The sequence below is a fragment of the Macaca mulatta genome, chromosome 20 (genome assembly GCF_049350105.2).
Source record: "Macaca mulatta isolate MMU2019108-1 chromosome 20, T2T-MMU8v2.0, whole genome shotgun sequence".
Taxonomy (NCBI): Eukaryota; Metazoa; Chordata; class Mammalia; order Primates; family Cercopithecidae; genus Macaca; species Macaca mulatta.
Genome location: NC_133425.1, coordinates 5,996,184 through 6,014,575, shown reverse-complemented (window position 1 = coordinate 6,014,575; position 18,392 = coordinate 5,996,184). Strand labels below are relative to the sequence as shown.

Here is an 18,392-nt window from a genome sequence, read left to right as displayed (position 1 = left end):
CACCTGGGGTGGGAAGGCACCCCTGAATTCCATCTTCCTGACCTGTCGCCAGGGATGTAACGGGCCTGACACCTCCCCAGGGCAGGGGCCCAGGGCTACCTTTGCTGCTCGCCCCTTAGTGTCTGGGATGTGGCCTTCCGTGGTTGTCCCACTTTGTCTTTCTAAGGTAAGAAGCCTTCACCTTCCAGCTTTTGTCTTTCCCTGTGCTGTGTGGGAACTGCTGGTCTGTACACATCCACGGTGGGTGAGTGGCCGAGACGAGCAGTGTGATAGAGTCATTAATGGGTGGGTTTAGTCATCTCAGAAGTGGTAGGGCAGCTGTGGAAACCACAGCAAAACTCCCCATCTCATGGGTGTCATCCTAGCACTCACGTGATGGAGGAGTTTTGCAGGAGCTATGAGTCCCAGGTGCCTGCGTGTGCTGTAATGTTATCTCATGCAGTCCAGTGGGGGGACCCCCATGATTCTCTCTTTTGTTTTGTTTTGTTTTGAGATGGAGTCTAGCTTCATTACCCAGGCTGGAGTGCAATAGCACGATCTCGGCTTACCACAACCTCCACCTCCCAGGTTCAAGTGATTCTCCTGCCTCAGCTCCTGAGTAGCTGGGATTACAGGCGTGCACCACTACGCCCTGCTAATTTTTGTATTTTAGTAGGGACGGGGGTTTCTTCTTGTTGGTCAGGCTGGTCTTGACCTCATCTGACCTCATGATCCACCCACCTCGGCTTCCCAAAGTGTTGGGATTACAGGCGTGAGCCACTGTGCCCGGCCATGATTCTCCTTCAGTGGGTGGAGGAACTGGATCACTGGGAGCATGAAAACCTTGCCCAGGTGGCAGAGCCAGCTTGGGACCCAAGTCTGACTTCCTGCCTCACTCCCCTTGCCTTGACAGACACAGTAATTCACAGAGCTGAACTTGGAACAGAATTTATTTTCCATCACTGTAAAACATTCTCGATGAGGTTACTGGCATTAAAAAGGTGGGGGAAATGGAAGAAAATGGGGTTGAAGAAAAAAAAAGCCTTTGCTCTTGACAGCTAGGCAGCCAAGCAGAGGCGAGGGGAGAGGATGGGGCAGAGGCCTGTTGTGGGTGCACATGTCCTGGAGCAGAGGGGCAGAGGAGGGTCTCTGTAGGTGGGAGAGGGCCTGAGGGCTGGGAGGCAGCCTGGCCTTGTGCCCTGCAGGAGGAACCTCCTGGGACTTTATGGAAGTCTGTCTTGCCTTTGACTTGTAACGAAAACACCCCTCATCATTGGGAGTGGGGTTGGGTGGGGATCCCCAGTGGCCCGATCACATGGGGTCTGGAGAGTAGATGTCTGTGGCCCTGATCTTGGCGGCCAGTGACCACAGCCAGGCAGGGCCTGTCTTTTGCCTGGCACAAGGCTTGATGCAAAGAGACCCCTGCCCATCCTTGGCGACATGGCAGCGAGGGGTGAACCCCAGGAGAAGCTGGGACACTGGCCCAAAGGCCTGGCACCCTGCTGTGCTGCCTGAGCCCATGGTGCTGTGGGGCCTGAGGTGATGATGATTTCTCTGTTCTTCCCTTGGGGCAGGCAGCGGGACACATCCTGGAGACAAGGTTGGGGAGACACACAGGTGGCCAGGTCAGGACTGATCATAGCAGTTACAAAAGCATCCTGTGAAGACGGGGCTGCAGGACAGTGCTGACAAAGGAACAGGACCCAGGAAGACCAGGCATGTCCTGTGGAGGGACCAGGTCTTGGCACGGGGCAAGCAGCTGTCCCCAGCTCTTGCTGGTGATCAACAAGTGAGGCTGCTGCTCCATTCTCCATGGGACAGCATTTCCAGGGGTTTCCAGTATTCTCTAGATTCATAAAGGGCAAAGGCCTTGAGAATCTATCTATGCCTTTCTATCTTAGGTAAAGAAGAGAAAGAGAAAGCAAATTCTCGTTACTCCTCTTTCAAAAAGTTCATTAAGAGCCAGGCTAGCAGCTCATACCTGTAATCCTAGCACTGTGGGAGGCCTAGGCAGGAGGGTTGAGCCCAGGAGTTTGAGACCAACCTGGGCAACATCGTGAGACCCCATCTCTACAAACAAAAAAATTAGCCAGGCGTGGTGGCATGCACCTGTAGTCCCAGCTACTGTGTCTCGAAAAGAGACCAAAAAAAATACGTGTATTAGGTCTATGTGGGTAGGCATGCATGTGTGTTGTGTGTTAATTTAGGTGCCCAAAATAGCAAGTAGGCAGGAAGCCAGAAAATAAGGCTTAGGTCTTTTTCAACCCTGAAATCCTCTAAATATGTTTTGCTTGGTTTTTAAAAAGACCTTATTGATGGGAATACTAGATGCCTGCTTAAAAAAATGCAGACCTGGAGACAGACAGAGTCCCAGAGTCCCGCAGAGAGCAGCACCCCGTCCTCCTGCTGTCCCTGCCCCTCTCCCTCAGAGGACCAGGCCCCTTTTTCCCAAAGCCGTTGTCACACGTTACATACAGATTTGCATCTGCATCCTTGCTCTAAGTTCACGCATCTGTGACCGAGCTCTAACAGGGTGGGCAACAGTCCACAGCCTGAAGGTCCCTGCCTGTGGAATGCCCCTGCTAGTGGAAATGCAGGGACAACAAGGGGATGCCAGGGCCCATGGTCCATGGCAAGTCAGCCCACCCCTGCCCACTCCTGGGATCCCACTACCTGAGGCAGCTACAGTTGGTCCAAGGGAGGCATCAGGGCCTCCCTGGCTGCCCCTGGCTCAGGAGCATCCCCCAGGGCCCTGGGCCTGCCTCTTGGGAGTCGGGCCTGGGCGCTCTGCCCCTTGGCGCAGAGCTTCATATGTTGCTTCCTCACAGTTCCTGATGCAGCCGTGTCTTCAGGGGCCTGAGCCCTCTCGCCACCAGGCCCCTTGTTGGCGGGCAGCTTGGGCTGGGCTATCCCCTTCCGAAAGGCCCTGAGCTGCTGGAGAAGCTGGCTTTTCCCGGTACAGCTCCTGTGACACAATGAGACCAAACTCAACCCCGTGGGGGCCGCACCTCCCAGCACTCCTTACTGAAACGGGAGAAAAGCAGGTAAGCCCAGCTCCCATTTCAGAGTAAGAATGCAATTCAGGCGGCCCATCGCCGCTGCCACTGCTGGGACCCAGTGGACATGGGCGGGATGATGGAAGCTGTGCCGCCCCCCCACCCTGTGCGGTGGGTGCAGCAAGACCTCACCACAGGCGGTAAATGTGCCAGGTGGAGGGCTTGCTGCGGAAAGCAGAGGTGTGACATCTGCAGGTGGCCGGAGGCCCCTTGGTGGTTACCGTAGCCCCAGGGAGGAAGGAGATGCCCCCTCTGCGTCTCCCAGAGCTGCCATCTCCACTTCCTCCTCCTCCTCCTCGCTGTCAGAGGAGCTGTGGCTGGAGCTGCGGGGAGAGAAATGGGTTTCTGGATGTGCCCACTCCACCTGGTGGTCCAACTCCTGTTGGGGCCTGAAGCACTTGGGCTTTGCTGGTGACCTAATGCAAGAGGGCTGTAGCCACACTGGAGGCTGGTGGACGCCCTGCCAGGAGGTGAGGGCAGGTGTGGGTGATGCACTCTATTGTATAGAGCCCAGCCCGAGGAGGTGTGCCCCGTGCCCCTCTTCTTCCCTCCCTGCAGGGACCCAGGGGGACTGTAGGCCAGACTCTGTTCCAGGCTAAAAGCACTTTTCAGTTGAGAATTGATCCAAGCCTTTTGAAGTCCCTGTTCCTCCCCACTGGGATCCACCAGAGGCTTTGTGAGGTCAACAGGCAACTCCGCAAAGTAGAGGCTGGTATGGGGTAGTCACTGCCCTCTGGACCTTGCTGGGGACAGGTGGTCTGGTGGCACCGTCTGCCGCAGGTCAATGAAGATGGTGGGGGGCTCTGTGTTAAGCCTCATGCCCTGGGCCAGCTGTGGGCCTGGCCCGGCCTCGGAGCCCGGCTTCCTCGAGGAACATCTGAGATGAGAAAAGCAGGTGTTGTGGAGTCACCTGTCTGTGATAACTCTGTGACCTGCGCTGGGTGTGTCCAGTCACAGTGCTCGTGGCTGCCCCCCAGTGAGTGCCCACTCTCTACCAAAAGGCTCATTAAACACATTTGCTCTTTTACGCTTCAGAACAGCCTGTGAGATTTAGGCCACCGCTGGCCAACAGAACTTCCCTACTGATGGACATGCTGTCTATCTGTGGTAAGTGTAGCCACTTGCCACAAGTGACTAAGTTTACATTTAAGCCATTTAAAATCAAATGAATAAAAACTTCAGTTCCTCAGTCACATTCATCACGTTAGGTGTTTTTTTTTTTTTTTTTTTTTTTTTGAGACGGAGTCTCGCTCTGTAGCCCAGGCTGGAGTGCAGTGGCCGGATCTCAGCTCACTGCAAGCTCCGCCTCCCGGGTTCACGCCATTCTCCGGCCTCAGCCTCCCGAGTAGCTGGGACTACAGGCGCTGCCACCTCGCCCGGCTATTTTTTGTATTTCTTAGTAGAGACGGGGTTTCACTGTGTTAGCCAGGATGGTCTCGATCTCCTGACCTCGTGATCCGCCCATCTCGGCCTCCCAAAGTGCTGGGATTACAGGCTTGAGCCACCTCGCCCGGCCCATCACGTTAGGTGTTTAATAGCCACACATGGCTAATGGCTGCCATGGTGAACAGTGCAGGTCTCTCCATTTTTTTTTGAGACAGAGTCTCGCTCTGTCACTCAGGCTGGACTGCAGTGGCCAGTGGTGTGATCTTGGTCACTGCAACCTCCACCTCCTGTGTTCAAGTGATTTCAGCCTCCCAAGTAGCTGGGATTACAGGCATGCACCAGCATGCCTGGATAATTTTTTTGTATTTTTAGTAGAGACGGGTTTCGCCATGTTGGCCAGGCTTGTCTCGAACTCCTGACCTCAGGTGATCTGCCTGCCTCGGCCTCCCAAAGTGCTGGGATTACAGGCGTGAGCCACCGCGCCTGGCCAGGTCTAGCCATTTCTGTTTGGTAATTTGGTTCCTAGGCACAGAAACCCACTGCTGCTCAGGTGAAAAGGGATTCCCTGGTTCTCAGATTCCTCAAGTTTGGAACAACCAAAGTGTTGGGAGTGCAGGCATATAGCGGGGCCTTACAGGACCCTGGGGCCCTGCCTCCACCTCTGCCTCTCCCAGCTTCACTGTAGCTTGCCTTTCTCCCTGTGGCAGGACAGGTGGCTGTTGCCCTTCCACCCCTACACAGAGACACAGAGATTGACAAATCCCATGGCCGGGGTCACATGCCCCAGGCTGGACCAATCAGCTGTGGCCAGAGGGGCAGGGTCATGTGATAACCTTCCTACTTCCAGGGAGGCCTCATGGCTTCTCATTGAAGGGAGGGTTCCCACTGGGTTTGGGGAAAAAGCAGGTATTTTAGGGCTTGAGTCCCAGCCCTGCCATTTATGGCCAGGGAGTCAACCTCTGTGAGCCTCGGTTTCCCCATCTCTAAAATGGGGATGATAAGAGTGACTGAGAAAATGCACATGGAGTGCCCTGCCCTTAGTAGGCCCAGTCAGTGCTACAAAACCATGGGGCCGTTGTAAAGGACCACAGGAGCCATACCTGGCTACAAGTCCCACCTGCTTCCTGCCCCTGCCTCCTCGGTGTCCTGGGGGGTGTCGGCAGGCACCTTCCAGGCACAAGCAGAGGCCCTGGACTGCATGGTGCACAGGAGGGCCAGCTGTTCCATGAGCCTGTCGTCGGCGCTCGGCACCGTGCGGTCTGAGGATGGCCAAAGGAGAGGCTGATTAGTGGGGACTTGGCCCACTTACAGCAGCTTGAGCCTCAGGACCCCTGGGGTCTCTGCATGTGAACGGACCTCAGGTTCCTCCACTGCCCCCACCCAGCCCTCTCCCTACTCAGCCCTCTGAGGACTCCACCTCCAGCTCGGCAGGGCTGAGGCGGGCAGAGTCTTTATGAGCAGGGCCTGTGGTGCAAGGGCTCTGTGAAGTAGGAGTGACGTGGCTTTAAAAGTTTATCCCACTTCCTCACACCCCGGTCCCACTTGTCACAGGTGATCATAATGAACAGTTCTGTGTGCTGATTTAAAAAAAATAATAGGATCATCTTCTATAGGTTTTTTTTCAACTTCATTTTTTTCACTTTGTATATTACATGCTTCCACGTTAACCTACGGAGATCCCCTCACTAGCCGCAGTATTCTGTGCTAAAACGATCTAGCTGGACTCCTACTGAATATGGGCTGTTTCCAGCTTTTCATATTTTTAAACAACACTGCAGCAAACATCTTTGAACACACACTACCTACTAGAATAACAGTGTAAGACAGATTTTCTAAGTGAAATAGCTTGATCAGGCCGGGCGCGGTGGCTCAATCCTGTAATCCCAGCACTTTGGGAGGCCGAGACGGGTGGATCACGAGGTCAGGAGATCAAGATCATCCTGGCTAACAGGGTGAAACCCCGTCTCTATTAAGAAATACAAAAAACTAGCCGGGCGAGGTGGTGGGCGCCTGTAGTCCCAGCTACTCGGGAGGCTGAAGCCGGAGAATGGCGTGAACCCGGGAGGCGGAGCTTGCAGTGAGCTGAGATCCGGCCACTGCACTGCAGCCCGGGAGACAGAGCGAGACTCTGTCTCAAAAAAAAAAAAAAAAGAAAAGAAATAGCTTGATCAAAGGGTTATGTGCCTTTAAAATAGAGAATACGTTCAGCCGGGCGCAGTCGCTCTCACTTGTAATCTCATCACTTTGGAAGGCCGAGGCAGGCAGATCACCTGAGATCAGGAGTTTGAGACCAGCCTGGCTAACACAGTGAAATCCTGTTTCTACTAAAAACACAAAAAAATGAGCCAGGCCTGGTGGTGTGTGCCTGTAATCCCAGCTACTCAGGAGGCTGAGGCAGGAGAATAGCTTGAACCCGAGAGGTGGAGGTTGCAGTGAGCTGAGATCGCACCATTGCACTCCAGCTTGGGTAACAAGAGCAAAACTCTGTCTCAAAAAAAAGAAAGAATACATTCTGCCGCACTCCCCTCCACAAAGGGAGTGCCAGTTACACACACATACACACGCACACACGCGCCCTCCAGAATGGTTGGCTGTCTACCTCCTGCCTTATGGGGTGTGAATTACAAATGAACAAAACGATATTTAACATAGCACGGGCTGTGAGTCACTGGGGAGTCTTTGCTTTGGGACCAGAGGCAGAAGCTCTGCACCTGCCCTGGCTCCTCTGCCTCAGACCTGCCTCCCCTCGCCTTTGCGGACCGAGTGGGTAGGGAGGGGTTAGAGAGCTTTCATTTTATTTGCAGGACTTCCCGGAGCAAAGCTCTGAGTTTTGCCTGCCTTTTAAAATGGGGAGGCCGGGGAAGCAGGAATGTGCTTAGGAGCTGACTGTGCACAGAAGATGGGGCTTCCTCCTCCCAGGAAGAAGGAGGGAGGGAGGGAGGGAGGGAGGAAGGAAGGAAGGAAGGAAGGAAAGGAAGGCCGGCCCAGGGAGGTGGGGAGGAGGAGGTATGGGTCATGGGGTAGTGTCTGGAGGCCTCTCCTTTGTCCCTAGGACCTGGCCCACGCCTGGCACGTAGTAAGTGGTCACATGAATGAATGAAGTCTTTCAGGGACTGGCAGCATGAATGTTCAGGGCGGGGCCGGCAGGGAAGACACGTGTGGACTGCAGGACGGTCTGTGACCAGCCTGAGGGGCCCAGGAAGGTGCTGCTTCTGGGGATTCACGTGGGCTCCAGTGTTCAAGGTCAGACCTTGAACTTGGCGGCGGTCGGCTGCCCACCACACAGTTCCAGGTCCACGATTTCCCTGGTTGTCTTCTTGCCCCGCCAGACTCTGAAGGATGTAATCCAAATCCCACGCTTCAAGTTGCTGAAATCATTAAAACCAGTGATTATGAGGATGCTGAGGGGCCCCAGAGGCACGGTACCTGCTTCACAGCTGCTGTGACCCATGGAGATGGTCATAGGATGTTGGGGTGTAGAAATCAGGAATTAAATGCATGACAGAGTTTGCAAATGGGCTGACCCCACCTTTCCATTACAGATTGAATGCCTCTGTTAAGGTGGGCCTGCACTTTGGCCACCTCCTTCCTATGCTTTCTTGGAGATCAGTACTTTACTTTTGTTTTTGGCACAAAGACGTTGTTTGACCTGAAGGAAACCCTGTGTTGTTTCATTTTGTTTTTGTTTTGTTTTTGAGACCGAGTCTCACTCTGTTGCCCAGGCTGGAGTGTAGTGCTGCGAGCTCAGCTCACTGCAACCTCCGCCTCCCAGGTTCAAGTGATTCTCCTGCCTCAGCCTCCCAAGTGGCTGGAATTACAGGCATGTGCTACCACGCCTGGTTAATTTTTTTTTTTTTTTTTTGTATTTTTAGTAAAGACGGGGTTTCACCATGTTGGCCAGGCTGGTCTCGAACAAACTGCTGACCGCAGGTGATCCACCCGCCTCCACCTCCACCTCCCAAAGTGCTGAGATTACAGGCATGAGCCACCACACCCAGCCTAATTTTTGTATTTTTAGTAGAGACGGGGTTTCACCATGTTGGCCAGGCTGGTCTTGAATGCCTGACCTCAAGTGATCCATCCGCCTGGGTCTCCCAAAGTGTTGGGATTACAGGCGTGAGCCACCGAGCCCAGCCAAACCCTGTGTTGTTTCAAGAAATACTATTTAGGTTCATACAGGTTCAGAATGTTTGGAGGTTAAAAAGTTTTGTTCTTTGAAGAATTAAGCTGTTCCAAGCAGGAGCTAAAACTGAAAGGCTTGGCAGTGAGTGCTTAGGGGCAGAGTGAGTGTGAGGAAATTAATCAAGAATTCATGTTTATCATATGACCTTTCAACTCTCTGCAGCCCTGTAAGTGGAGAAAAGTAAGTTTTCAGGTGAACGGAAAGAACTGTTGATTTAAACAGTAGTCAACATGACTTCTGTGTATACCTGATGCCAGTTTTCTCTAAGCTGTTAAGAAAAATTCTCCACAATTTGTAAAACTGAGAAGGTGTGATGGTTACTTTTCTGTCCAGTAGACAACTCCTCTAGGACATGAATGTAGCAAGCGTATCTCTGCATTCCTCTCTCTTTCCCCAGTGTTTTACAAAATCCCAATTTCTTTTTTTTTGAGATGGAGTCTCGCTCTGTCCCCCAAACTGGAGTACAGGGGCGTGATCTCCATCTCCCGGGTTCAAGCGATTCTCCTGCCTCAGCCTCCCAAGTATTGGGTTATAGGTGTGCACTAGCACACTTGGCTAATTTTTGTATTTTTAATAGAGTCAGGGTTTCACCATGTTGGCCAGGCTGGTCTCAAACTCCTGACCTCAGATGATCCTCCTTCCTCAGCTTCCCAAAGTGTAGGGATTACAGGCATGAGCCACCACACCGGCTAAAATCCCAATTTCTTATGATCTCATTAAACTGGCTCTGTCATCCTGCTGGTTCCCTCATTAATGCACTGAATACAACTCTGTAACAGGTGTTCGCTAGTTTATGAGAATGAGGGCTTTCATATTTTGAGATCAGGCTTTGACAGAACCAGGTTCTATATTTTAGACATGGCTATATGTATTTATAAACACCCTTGCGAGTGGAATTCCTTTTTTTCTCTCTTTTTAAATTTATACATCACTTCTTCTTTTTTATTTTTTAATTTTTTTTTAATTTTTTTTTTTTTTTTTGGCGGAGTCTCGCTCTGTGGCCCAGGCTGGAGTGCAGTGGCCGGATCTCAGCTCACTGCAAGCTCCACCTCCCGGGTTCACGCTATTCTCCTGCCTCAGCCTCCCGAGTAGCTGGGACTACAGGCGCCCGCTACCTCGCCCGGCTAGATTTTTGTATTTTTTTTTTTTTTTTTTTTTTTTTGAGACGGAGTCTCGCTCTGTCGCCCAGGCTGGAGTGCAGTGGCGCGATCTTGGCTCACTGCAAGCTCTGCCTCCCGGGCCCACGCCATTCTCCTGCCTCAGCCTCCCGAGTAGCTGGGACCACAGGTGCCCGCCACCACACCCGGCTAATTTTTTGTATTTTTAGTAGAGACGAGGTTTCACGGTGTTAGCCAGGAAGGTCTCGATCTCCTGACCTTGTGATCCGCCCGCCTCAGCCTCCCAAAGTGCTGGGATTACAGGCGTGAGCCACCACGCCCGGCTGATTTTTGTATTTTTTAGTAGAGATGGGGTTTCACTGTGTTAGCCAGGATGGTCTCGATCTCCTGACCTCGTGATCCACCCGTCTCGGCCCCCCAAAGTGCTGGGATTACAGGCTTGAGCCACCGCGCCCGGCCTACTACTACTTTTTTAGAGATGAGGGTCTCACTGTGTTGACCAGGCTGGTCTCAAACTCCTGGGCTCCCTCCTCGGCCTCCCAAAGTGCTGGGATTACAGGTGCAAGCCGCTGTGCCTGGCCTCCTTTTGTCTCTTTAAAGAAGGCAGGCCCTGCTTGTTCTGTTTCTTGTTAACCCCCACCCAAGGATGTGCTCTGCTGGGACCCCCCAACCGCTCTGCTGAGACAGGTACACAGAATAGTGGATAATGCGCCTAGGGTCCTAGTGGGCCAGCCCTCAAGCTGCTTCTAGCCCCAGTGCATGGGAACAGCGGCCATGCCGCAGGTAACAGGCCTGAGAAAGAGCCAGGCACGTGGAGGCGCCTACCTGGAGCGAGAGCACTGGTGGTCCCTCCGGAGGCTCTGCAAGGGGCATTTTGGATCTGGCAGCTGACTCCACAGCGTGGCAGGGCGCCTCCTTCACCCCGCCTTGGTCACTGCTGGCCGGGCCGCAGGCATCCCGGGTGACTTTCTGGAGGATGTCCTTCTCTATCATTTTCCTTCTCTCCTGTCGGAGGGCCCGGCGGTTCACAGATTCTTGTGAGGCGGGCTCTGCCTTTGGGTCTCCTTCATGGCGGGAGAGACTGGCTTCGGCCTGGGGGTCCCAGGGAGGACCCTGGGATCCTTTGGTGTTGAAAGACAGGCTTCCAAGGTCGCTGTCCAGCCACCTGGGGGTCTCCTCGGCCATCCCAAGAAGAGCGCTGACCTCACCAGAGGTTTCAACAGGCCTGCCAGGGTCTCTTCCTTCCTGAGAGGATGCATCCTTTGTCCTTGTGTTCCGTCTGTTCCCAGGCTCTGTGGCCAATTCTGCAGGCACCAGAACTGGCTGTCGAGAAAACAGGTATGTTCAGTTAGCATCCTCCAAAACATGCTTCAGGGAATTTTTTTCATAGTAAAATATGTGCATAATTTTTTTTTTGAGGTGAAGTCTCGCCCTGTTGCCCAGGCTGCAGTGCAGTGGTGTGATCATAGCTCACTGTAGTCTCGACTTCCCTGGCCCACGCGATCCTCCCACTTCAGCCTCCCAAGTAGCTAGAATGACAGGCACATACTACCAGGCCCAGTTAATTTTTTAAAATATTATTTTGTAGTGATGGAGTCTCTGCAACATAGTTCGTCTTCCAGGCTGGTCTCAAGTTCCTGGCCTCAAGCTATCTTCCTGCCTCAGCCTCCCAAAGTGGTGGGATTACAGGCATAAGCCACTGTGCCTGACCTATATCAACCATTTTTAACTGGACACTTCACTCTACTAAAAATACAAAAATTAGCCAGCATGGTGGCATGCGTGTAATCCCAGCTATTTGGGAGGCTGAAGTGGGAGGATCGCTTCAGCCCAGGGGGTGGAGGCTGCAGTGAGTGGTGAGGGCACTATTGTCCTCCAGTCTGGGTGACAGAGCAAGATCCTGTCTCAAAAAAAAAAAAAAAAAAAAAGACAGTTGGAAAGCTACTGTTGAATATGGGTTGGCTAAAGGCAACATCACTGAGGACTCCCACTATTTAAATATAAGGCTAGAGAGGAATGTATTGTTACAGCAATGGAACAATATTTAAATTCTCAATAATGATAATGTTGGGGCTCAGAAATTGATACCCCAGGCTGGAGTACAAGCCATCCTTCCACCTCAGCCTCTTGAGTAGCTGGGACCACAGGCATACCACCACACCCAGTTATTTTTTAGTAGAGATCTCACATTACAAAAAAAAAAAAAAAAAAAAAAAGAAAAGAAAAACAATCCAGAAGAGTTTCTGAAGTAATTGATTGTAGAAATGAAGAAGCAAAATAAAATCCACATGGAAATCGTTCCACCTGAACCCACCGGAGTTCTTAGCCACCCTGGGGATCTCTCCTGTGTGGGGTTATTTCAGACCTAGGTCTAGGCATGGCAAGGCTGATGGGGGATTTCCTTCAAGGTGATGGGTGGCTGGGGGCATGTCCTGGTTTTGTGAGATCATCTGGTTCAGTGCCTGTGCCCCCTTCATTCAGTAGGTTAATGGTTCTCAGCAGAATACCTGAGAGAAGTGACGCTGGAGCTAGGCCCCGCCCCCATTTTGGAAGTGGGTTAGTGCCTCTACACTGTTTTCTTTTTTTTAAGATGGAGTCTCACTCTGTTGCCCAGGCTGGAGTGTGCAGTGGCGTGATCTTGGCTCACTGCAACCTCTGCTCCCCGGGGTTCAAGCGATTCTCCTGTCCCAGCCTCTGGAGTAGCTGGGATCACGGGCACCTGCCACCATGCCCAGCTAATTTTTGTATTTTTAGTAGAGGTAGTGTTTCACCATGTTGACCAGGCTGGTCTCAAACTCCTGACTTCAAGTGATCCACCCACATTGGCCTCCCAAAAATGCTGGGATTACAGGCATGAGCCACTGTGTTCAGCCAGAAATGGAGTCTTGCTGTATTGCCCAGGGGTCTCAAACTCTGGCCTCATGGGAACGTCTGTCTCAGTGTGCAGCACTGGCACCGCAGGCCTGTGTTGGCATGCTTAGTCCACACTTGCTCACTGTCTTCTGGGGTGTCCCTCCCGCGAGGTCCAGCTTTTGTGCTTGCTCAGGCACTGATGGGCCATCTTCCTCTCTCCCACTCCCCACGGTAGCCTGTAGCAGTTTAGTTTAGCAGGTTAGTAAACCAGAGTTCCTGTGTACTTGCCAGGTGCTGGGATGAGCCAGGTAGCCATGAAGCCAGCTGGATTAAGGGAGAGACATTTAGGACAATCAGTCATGACAATGGCCAGAAGCTATTCAGGATGCCATGGTAGAAAACAGGATAGGAGCGATCAAGAGGAAGAGGAGGGTCAAAATCAGATGGAAAATCAAGTCCGCACACCAGCCCTAAGGTGCTGGGCTCCCCGGGAGAGGGAGGTGTGTGGAGGTTAGATGTTGGGCATCTGAATACCTTGGGTTGTACACAGGACAAAAAAAAGGACTGGGTTTCATGGAAATGCTAGAGCAGTGGTTTAGATCAGTCAGTTTAGACTTACGTTGCACACACACAGGCGCACACTCTTCTGTGTCCCACAGACCTCGGGAAGGGATTCTTCAGCTGCAGCGGCCCAGGTCCTGGACTTGTCGCCATCGGCAGGATCTTCAGCCAGCTCCTCTGACAGGTCTGGAATCAGGGCGGTTTGGTTTCGCTGGAAGATGAACAGCTCCTCTTCCCCATAGTCTGACTGTGGACAAATGAGAGGGCTTTTGGAAGACACAGCAGCAGGCAGAGCCCTGAGGGCCCAGCCGTCCCCGCTCTCCACCCTTACTTCCAGCCCAGCACGCCCTGCCCGCCCTGCCCGCCTAGCCCTGCTGCTCAGGAGCCTGGGGTAGATCTGGTTCTCTCCCAGTTAGCCTTGCTGTGCGTGGCTTCTTGCCACTGTTTAGAAATCAGCTCGGCAGTACCACCTCGTGGAGGTAAGATTCAGGCTCCTGGTTCTGCAAGTACCTTGCAGACAGCAGGTGCTTCATTAATGCCTCGTGTGACATGAACAGGGCAGCGAGGTGGTAGTTGAAAGCAGGGTCTAGCCCTCCCCGTCCCCTGTGACCCTATTACTTACACAGCTTAGTGTGTCTTCTTAAAGGGGCTGGGGCTCATACTCTCAAACGAGACTGATGGTGTGAAAACGCACTGAGCACTGAAGTGCGGGGTCCCCATAGGTACTCCTTAGCCTCGCCATGCACTGGATGACGTGTGAGGTCCCTGAAGCTCTGTTGCTGGTGCCCAGGTAGGACCTAAACCCAGCTCGTTCCTTTTAAAACCCTCACACTGTCTCTCAACACCCAGTGCCAACCTGTGCACTGAGGAGCCCCTGCCAGGAGCATCTTCAGCAGCGTCTTACACCTGCACCTATGGCTATTGGTCTGAGTGTCTTTGAGGGCCATTTCAGGGACCCCAAACCACAAATGCAGAATCCCTCGAAGGCTCATCACAATGCACTGGAATTGTGCATTCTCAGTGGGTGTTCTGGTCCTGTCCTGGCCTGAGAGAGTGGAGAATAGCAGAATGGAAAGGACAGAGCTTCTGCATCGAGTTGACCTGGGTTCCAAGTCAGCACCAAAAACCCAACTGAAAGGGTCTCCCAAGATGCTGAGCACCAATACCCATGCTCAGAGATGACACTCAAGGCAGAAGAAAGAGTAAAGAAGGAAATAGGCACCCAGAAAACACAGCTTTGAGTCTGGCCATGTGATTTAAAGTAAAATGACAACAAACTGCACAGGTCAGCGGGAGAAGTCTTCAGAGAAGTGCTGCAAAGCTGTCCTGGTCAGCGTCATGCCTGCTCTGGTAGGAAGGACAAGGCGTTCAGGGAGAGTTCCTGCTTACCAAGGAGGAGTCTGAGTCCAGAGACGGGAGCTGGTCTTTGACAGCCTTGAGGATGGCGTCCCAGGGCCCTGTCTGGGAGGCCCAGGGAGAGCCCAGCGAGGGTGCCATACCTTCGTCGTTGGATGCCATGAGGGCCCAGGCTTCCGGATGCCTTCTCAGTGCACCATCATCCGAGGAGCTCTGTGGGGCACAAGGGGTGATGGAAGAGGGTCCAGGCCATCAAAGGTCAGGAGAGCAGGGGCTGCCCTACCAGCTGTAGGAGACCAAACAGGCTGGCAGGCCTTACCACCTGCCTGTTTCCTTCAGGTTATGCAAGCTCCTGTTACTGAGTGCCAGGCACTCTGTGTGTGTGTGTGTGTGTGTGTGTGTGTGTGTGTGTGTGTGTGTGTGTGTGTTTGCTCATGGACACATGTGGAGCCTGCAGGTATATCACATATATAGTGATATATACATAATATACAAATATATGTAGTGATATAAATATGCATATGTACATATGTGTATATGTTATATAGAATGTCATATGATATGTAATGATATATAGGTATATTTTATATATACGCCATATAGCATCACTATTCGCTTCATTTTGTAGCCTCAGGGTGTTTAGTAAATAGCAACAATGGACTCTGAATCGGGGGAATTTCAAGTCCTACTACTACCCTTTACTGCCCTTTACCAAGGAACAGAAGAGAGACACCTGGCTTCTTTTTTTTTTTTTTTTTTGAGGCAGAGTCTCAGTCTGTCACCCAGGCTGGAGTACAGTGGTGCAATCTTGGCTCACTGCAAGCTCCGCCTCCCAGGTTCACGCCATTCTCCTGCCTCAGCCTCCCGTGTAGCTGGGACTACAGGCACCTGCCACCATGCCCGACTAATTTTTTGTATTTTTAGTAGAGACGGGGTTTCACCATGTTAGCCAGGATGGTCTCTATCTCCTGACCTCGTGATCCACCCACCTCAGCCTCCCAAAGTGCTGGGATTACAGGCGTGAGCCACCGTGCCCGGCCAACATCTTGCTTTTTTGTTTTGGAGACAGGGTCTGGCTTTGTTGCCCAGGCTGGCGTACAGTGGTACAATGATAGCTCACTGAGGCCTCGGCCTCCTGAGCTCAAGTGGTTCTCCCACCTCAGCCTCCTGAATAACTGGGACTACAGGTATATACTACCACGTCTGGCTAATATTTTTATTTTTTGCAGAGATGGAGTCTCCCTGTTGCCCAGTCTGGTCTCAAACTCCTGGCCTCAAGTGATCCTCTTGCCTCAGCCTCCCAAAGTGCTGCGATTACAGACATGTGTCACCGTGCCTGGCTGACAGTTTGCAGTCACCCAGTGATTTTTTTTTTTTTTTGGAGTCACCACTCTGACCAGCCCCTGCATTTGTATCTTAGAGTTTTAAAGGAGATGGTCCTGTTCTTCAGGGGACTGGGGAGCTTGAGCTTGAGAGCTGGGGGGTGAGGGTCCTCTAGAGCCAGTGTCAGGAGAACCCTGCAGCCGGAGAGGCCGCTGTGGCTTTGGCCCTGCAGTCAGTGCCCCTTCATCCCCAATCAGGGCAGCGGCAGGAGATGTGAATTGGGGGCTGCTTGCTTCCTCTGTGCTTTTGAGACCAGGGCAGGTGCTTGGTGCACTCTCAACTGGGAGCAGCAGGTTGGGGACGCATCTGGTGCACACACTCAGCGGGTGTTTTTTGTAACTAGAGCTCTGTTCTGCAATTCAGGGCACAATATTTCTTAGGGCAACAGAATCGTCGAGGTGAAGAGGGCCTGCAGAGACTCTGATAAACTCTTCAGGCGAACAAGACAATAGGCAAGGGAACGGCATTAGCGGCAGAAGGAAGAGCATGTACAGTAGCTCAAAGGAATGAACCGCCCAACAGGTTTAAGGGAAGAAAGTATCAGTTGCTGGAATCTGCGGTGAAAACGGACCAGACAATGCAGGGCCCTGAACGCGACGTTGAGAAGCTCGGCGCATGCAGAAGGCGAAGGGGAGGCTCGGAGCCACCACTGAATAACGGCCTTCCGGCTCCGTCTCGGGGGTCAGTTTCTCAGCTGCAGCCCGTTAGGCACGCCACAGCCCCGCCCAGGTCCCCAGAACCCCGCCCCCAGCCCGCCTGCCAGGAGGCTGCCGGTTGTCATGGAAACCAGACGCCAACAGCCTCCCGGGTCGAGCCTTTAAATTTTAAAGCTGTGGAAGTGGAAAGCCCATCGCTCCTCCTCTCACACACCCCCAGCCCGTGTTTCCCCGCGTTTTGTTCAACTCCCTGCAGGCGCAGCAGGCCCGAGGCCCCTCACCTGAGGCTTCCGCCTTCACTCCCTGCGCGGTCCTAACAGGGCTGTAAACAGCCTCCAAGGCGCCACTCCAGTCGCGTCCGTCCCTCGGGCCGCGCCACAGGTACAGAGACTGTCCCCTTCTTCGGCACTCTCCCTCTTAGCGGAGCTTTACATTAGTAGACTGTCGCCGCGTTCCCCCCGCTCCTCTTTCGGGCCTTTGCGCGTTCTGCCTCTCCTGCAATGGGATTGGTTCCCCTGGCCAGGGCGGGGACTGGGTAGGACAAACACCACTTGCTCATTGGCTGTCGCGGGTATCATACAACGAGCCGGGAAGCTGACCGGAAGGTCCGGGTGCGGGACGTGTGCATTCCACGGCGCCCGGGAGCTGTCCCGGTGTGGACCCGCGAGCTTCCCGGCGTGCTCCGCGCCCTCCCGCAACTACTTCCGGGGCGGGTGCCGGGGGCGGTGGCCCGGCGAGGGAGCGTGGCGGCTAGTTGCTCGAGGGGTTGGCGGCGGCAGCCCGAGGGCGGCGCAAGGCCTGAGGCCCAGCACAGGTGGGTTCCGCAGCGGCCCGGCCCCACTATTTGCCAGCACCTGCTGCCCGCCTAGACCCAGCGCTCGGGCGTCCCGCGCTGCACTTGCTCGCCGCGTGACTGGAGGACCGAGCCCCACATTTTCTTTATGTGGCTGTGGCGTGGGGACAGTAATGCTCTGTGCACGGTAGGGTTCCTGTGGGGATGTGGCCAGGGGGCGTCGGGAAGCGTCACTGCTGTGAGTTCTGGGGTTGTCGGCCAGGGACCCGCCTCGGGGCCAGTGAGCTAGCTTTGCGATGCGCCGGTTCCCGCTGCGGTTCCACGGGGCGAGAGGCGGTGCCCGGGGGCTTTCACAGACCTCCTCTGTGGGCGTGACAGTTTCCACCAGCATTACGTTTGTTAAGATTTTTAAAAATTTTTTCATTTTTGTGGGTACGTAGTAGGTGTATAAATTTATGGCGTACATGAGAGATTTTGATACAGGCGTGCAGTTCGTAATAATCACATCATGTAAAATGGGGTCGCCATTCTTTCAAGCGTTTATCATTTGTGTTACAATCAATCTGATTATACTCTTTTAGTTTTTTTTTTTTTTTTTTTTTTTTTTTTTTTGAGATGGAGTCTCGCTCTGTCGCCCAGGCTGGAGTGCAGCCTCCCGGGTTTACGCCATTCTCCTGCCTCAGCCTCATGAGTAGCTGGGACTACAGGTGCCCACCACCATGCCCGGCTAAGTTTTTTGTATTTTTGGTAGAGACGGGGTTTCACTGTTGTAGCCAAGATGGTCTCGATCTCCTGACCTCGTGATTCGCCCGTCTCAGGTTCCCAAAGTGCTGGGATTACAGGCTTGAGCTGCCGCGCCCGGCCTCTTTTAGTTGTTTTTAAATGTGCAGCCAGGCGCGGTGGCTCACTCACGCCTGTAATCCTAGCCTTTTGGGAGGCCGAGGCGGGCGGATCGCCTGAAGTCAAGGATTCGCGACCAGCCTGGCCCACATGAGGAAACTCCATCTCTACTAAACATACAACAGCTAGCCTGGCATGGTGGCTCATACCTGTAATCCCAGCTACTCG

The 18,392-nt window shown here is 53.2% G+C and overlaps 2 protein-coding genes and 2 long non-coding RNA genes across 26 annotated transcripts in view; 3 read left to right on the top strand and 1 right to left on the bottom strand.

The window, feature by feature from the left end:
- Positions 1-911: 911 nt before the first annotated feature.
- On the bottom strand, positions 912-17,237 carry DNAAF8 (dynein axonemal assembly factor 8). 2 transcript variants are annotated; one of them, XM_015125551.3, is made up of 10 exons: positions 16,813-17,237; positions 14,526-14,705; positions 13,195-13,383; positions 10,548-11,045; positions 7,672-7,789; positions 5,539-5,680; positions 3,775-3,912; positions 3,257-3,358; positions 2,653-2,944; positions 912-1,568 (listed from the first exon to the last, which is right to left on the bottom strand). In XM_015125551.3, the coding sequence occupies exons 2-9, from the start codon at positions 14,652-14,654 to the stop codon at positions 2,662-2,664; spliced, it is 1,599 nt and encodes a 532-aa protein (XP_014981037.1). In that variant the 5' UTR covers positions 14,655-14,705; positions 16,813-17,237; the 3' UTR covers positions 912-1,568; positions 2,653-2,661. The 2 variants fall into 2 exon arrangements, with proteins under 2 accessions (XP_014981037.1, XP_077841639.1); XM_077985513.1 differs by having other exon boundaries at positions 13,237-13,383; positions 16,813-17,234.
- On the top strand, positions 10,701-15,100 carry LOC144337862 (uncharacterized). The gene is made up of 3 exons (XR_013411494.1): positions 10,701-11,060; positions 11,142-11,263; positions 13,235-15,100. It is a non-coding gene; the product is annotated as an uncharacterized LOC144337862 (long non-coding RNA).
- LOC144337875 (uncharacterized) lies at positions 15,557-16,966 on the top strand. Its single transcript, XR_013411508.1, has 3 exons — positions 15,557-15,679; positions 16,239-16,556; positions 16,788-16,966. It is a non-coding gene; the product is annotated as an uncharacterized LOC144337875 (long non-coding RNA).
- ANKS3 (ankyrin repeat and sterile alpha motif domain containing 3) overlaps positions 17,101-18,392 on the top strand; it is a 39,334-nt gene continuing 38,042 nt past the window's right edge. For 5 of the 22 annotated variants that reach the window (XM_077985422.1, XM_077985413.1, XM_077985414.1 and 2 more), the window contains exon 1: positions 17,104-17,511. The gene's annotated coding sequence lies outside the window, so the exon portion shown is untranslated. Of the gene's footprint in view, positions 17,563-18,392 lie in introns of all 22 variants that reach the window. The other 17 variants (XM_077985421.1, XM_015125549.3, XM_077985409.1 and 14 more) reach the window with 13 other exon arrangements.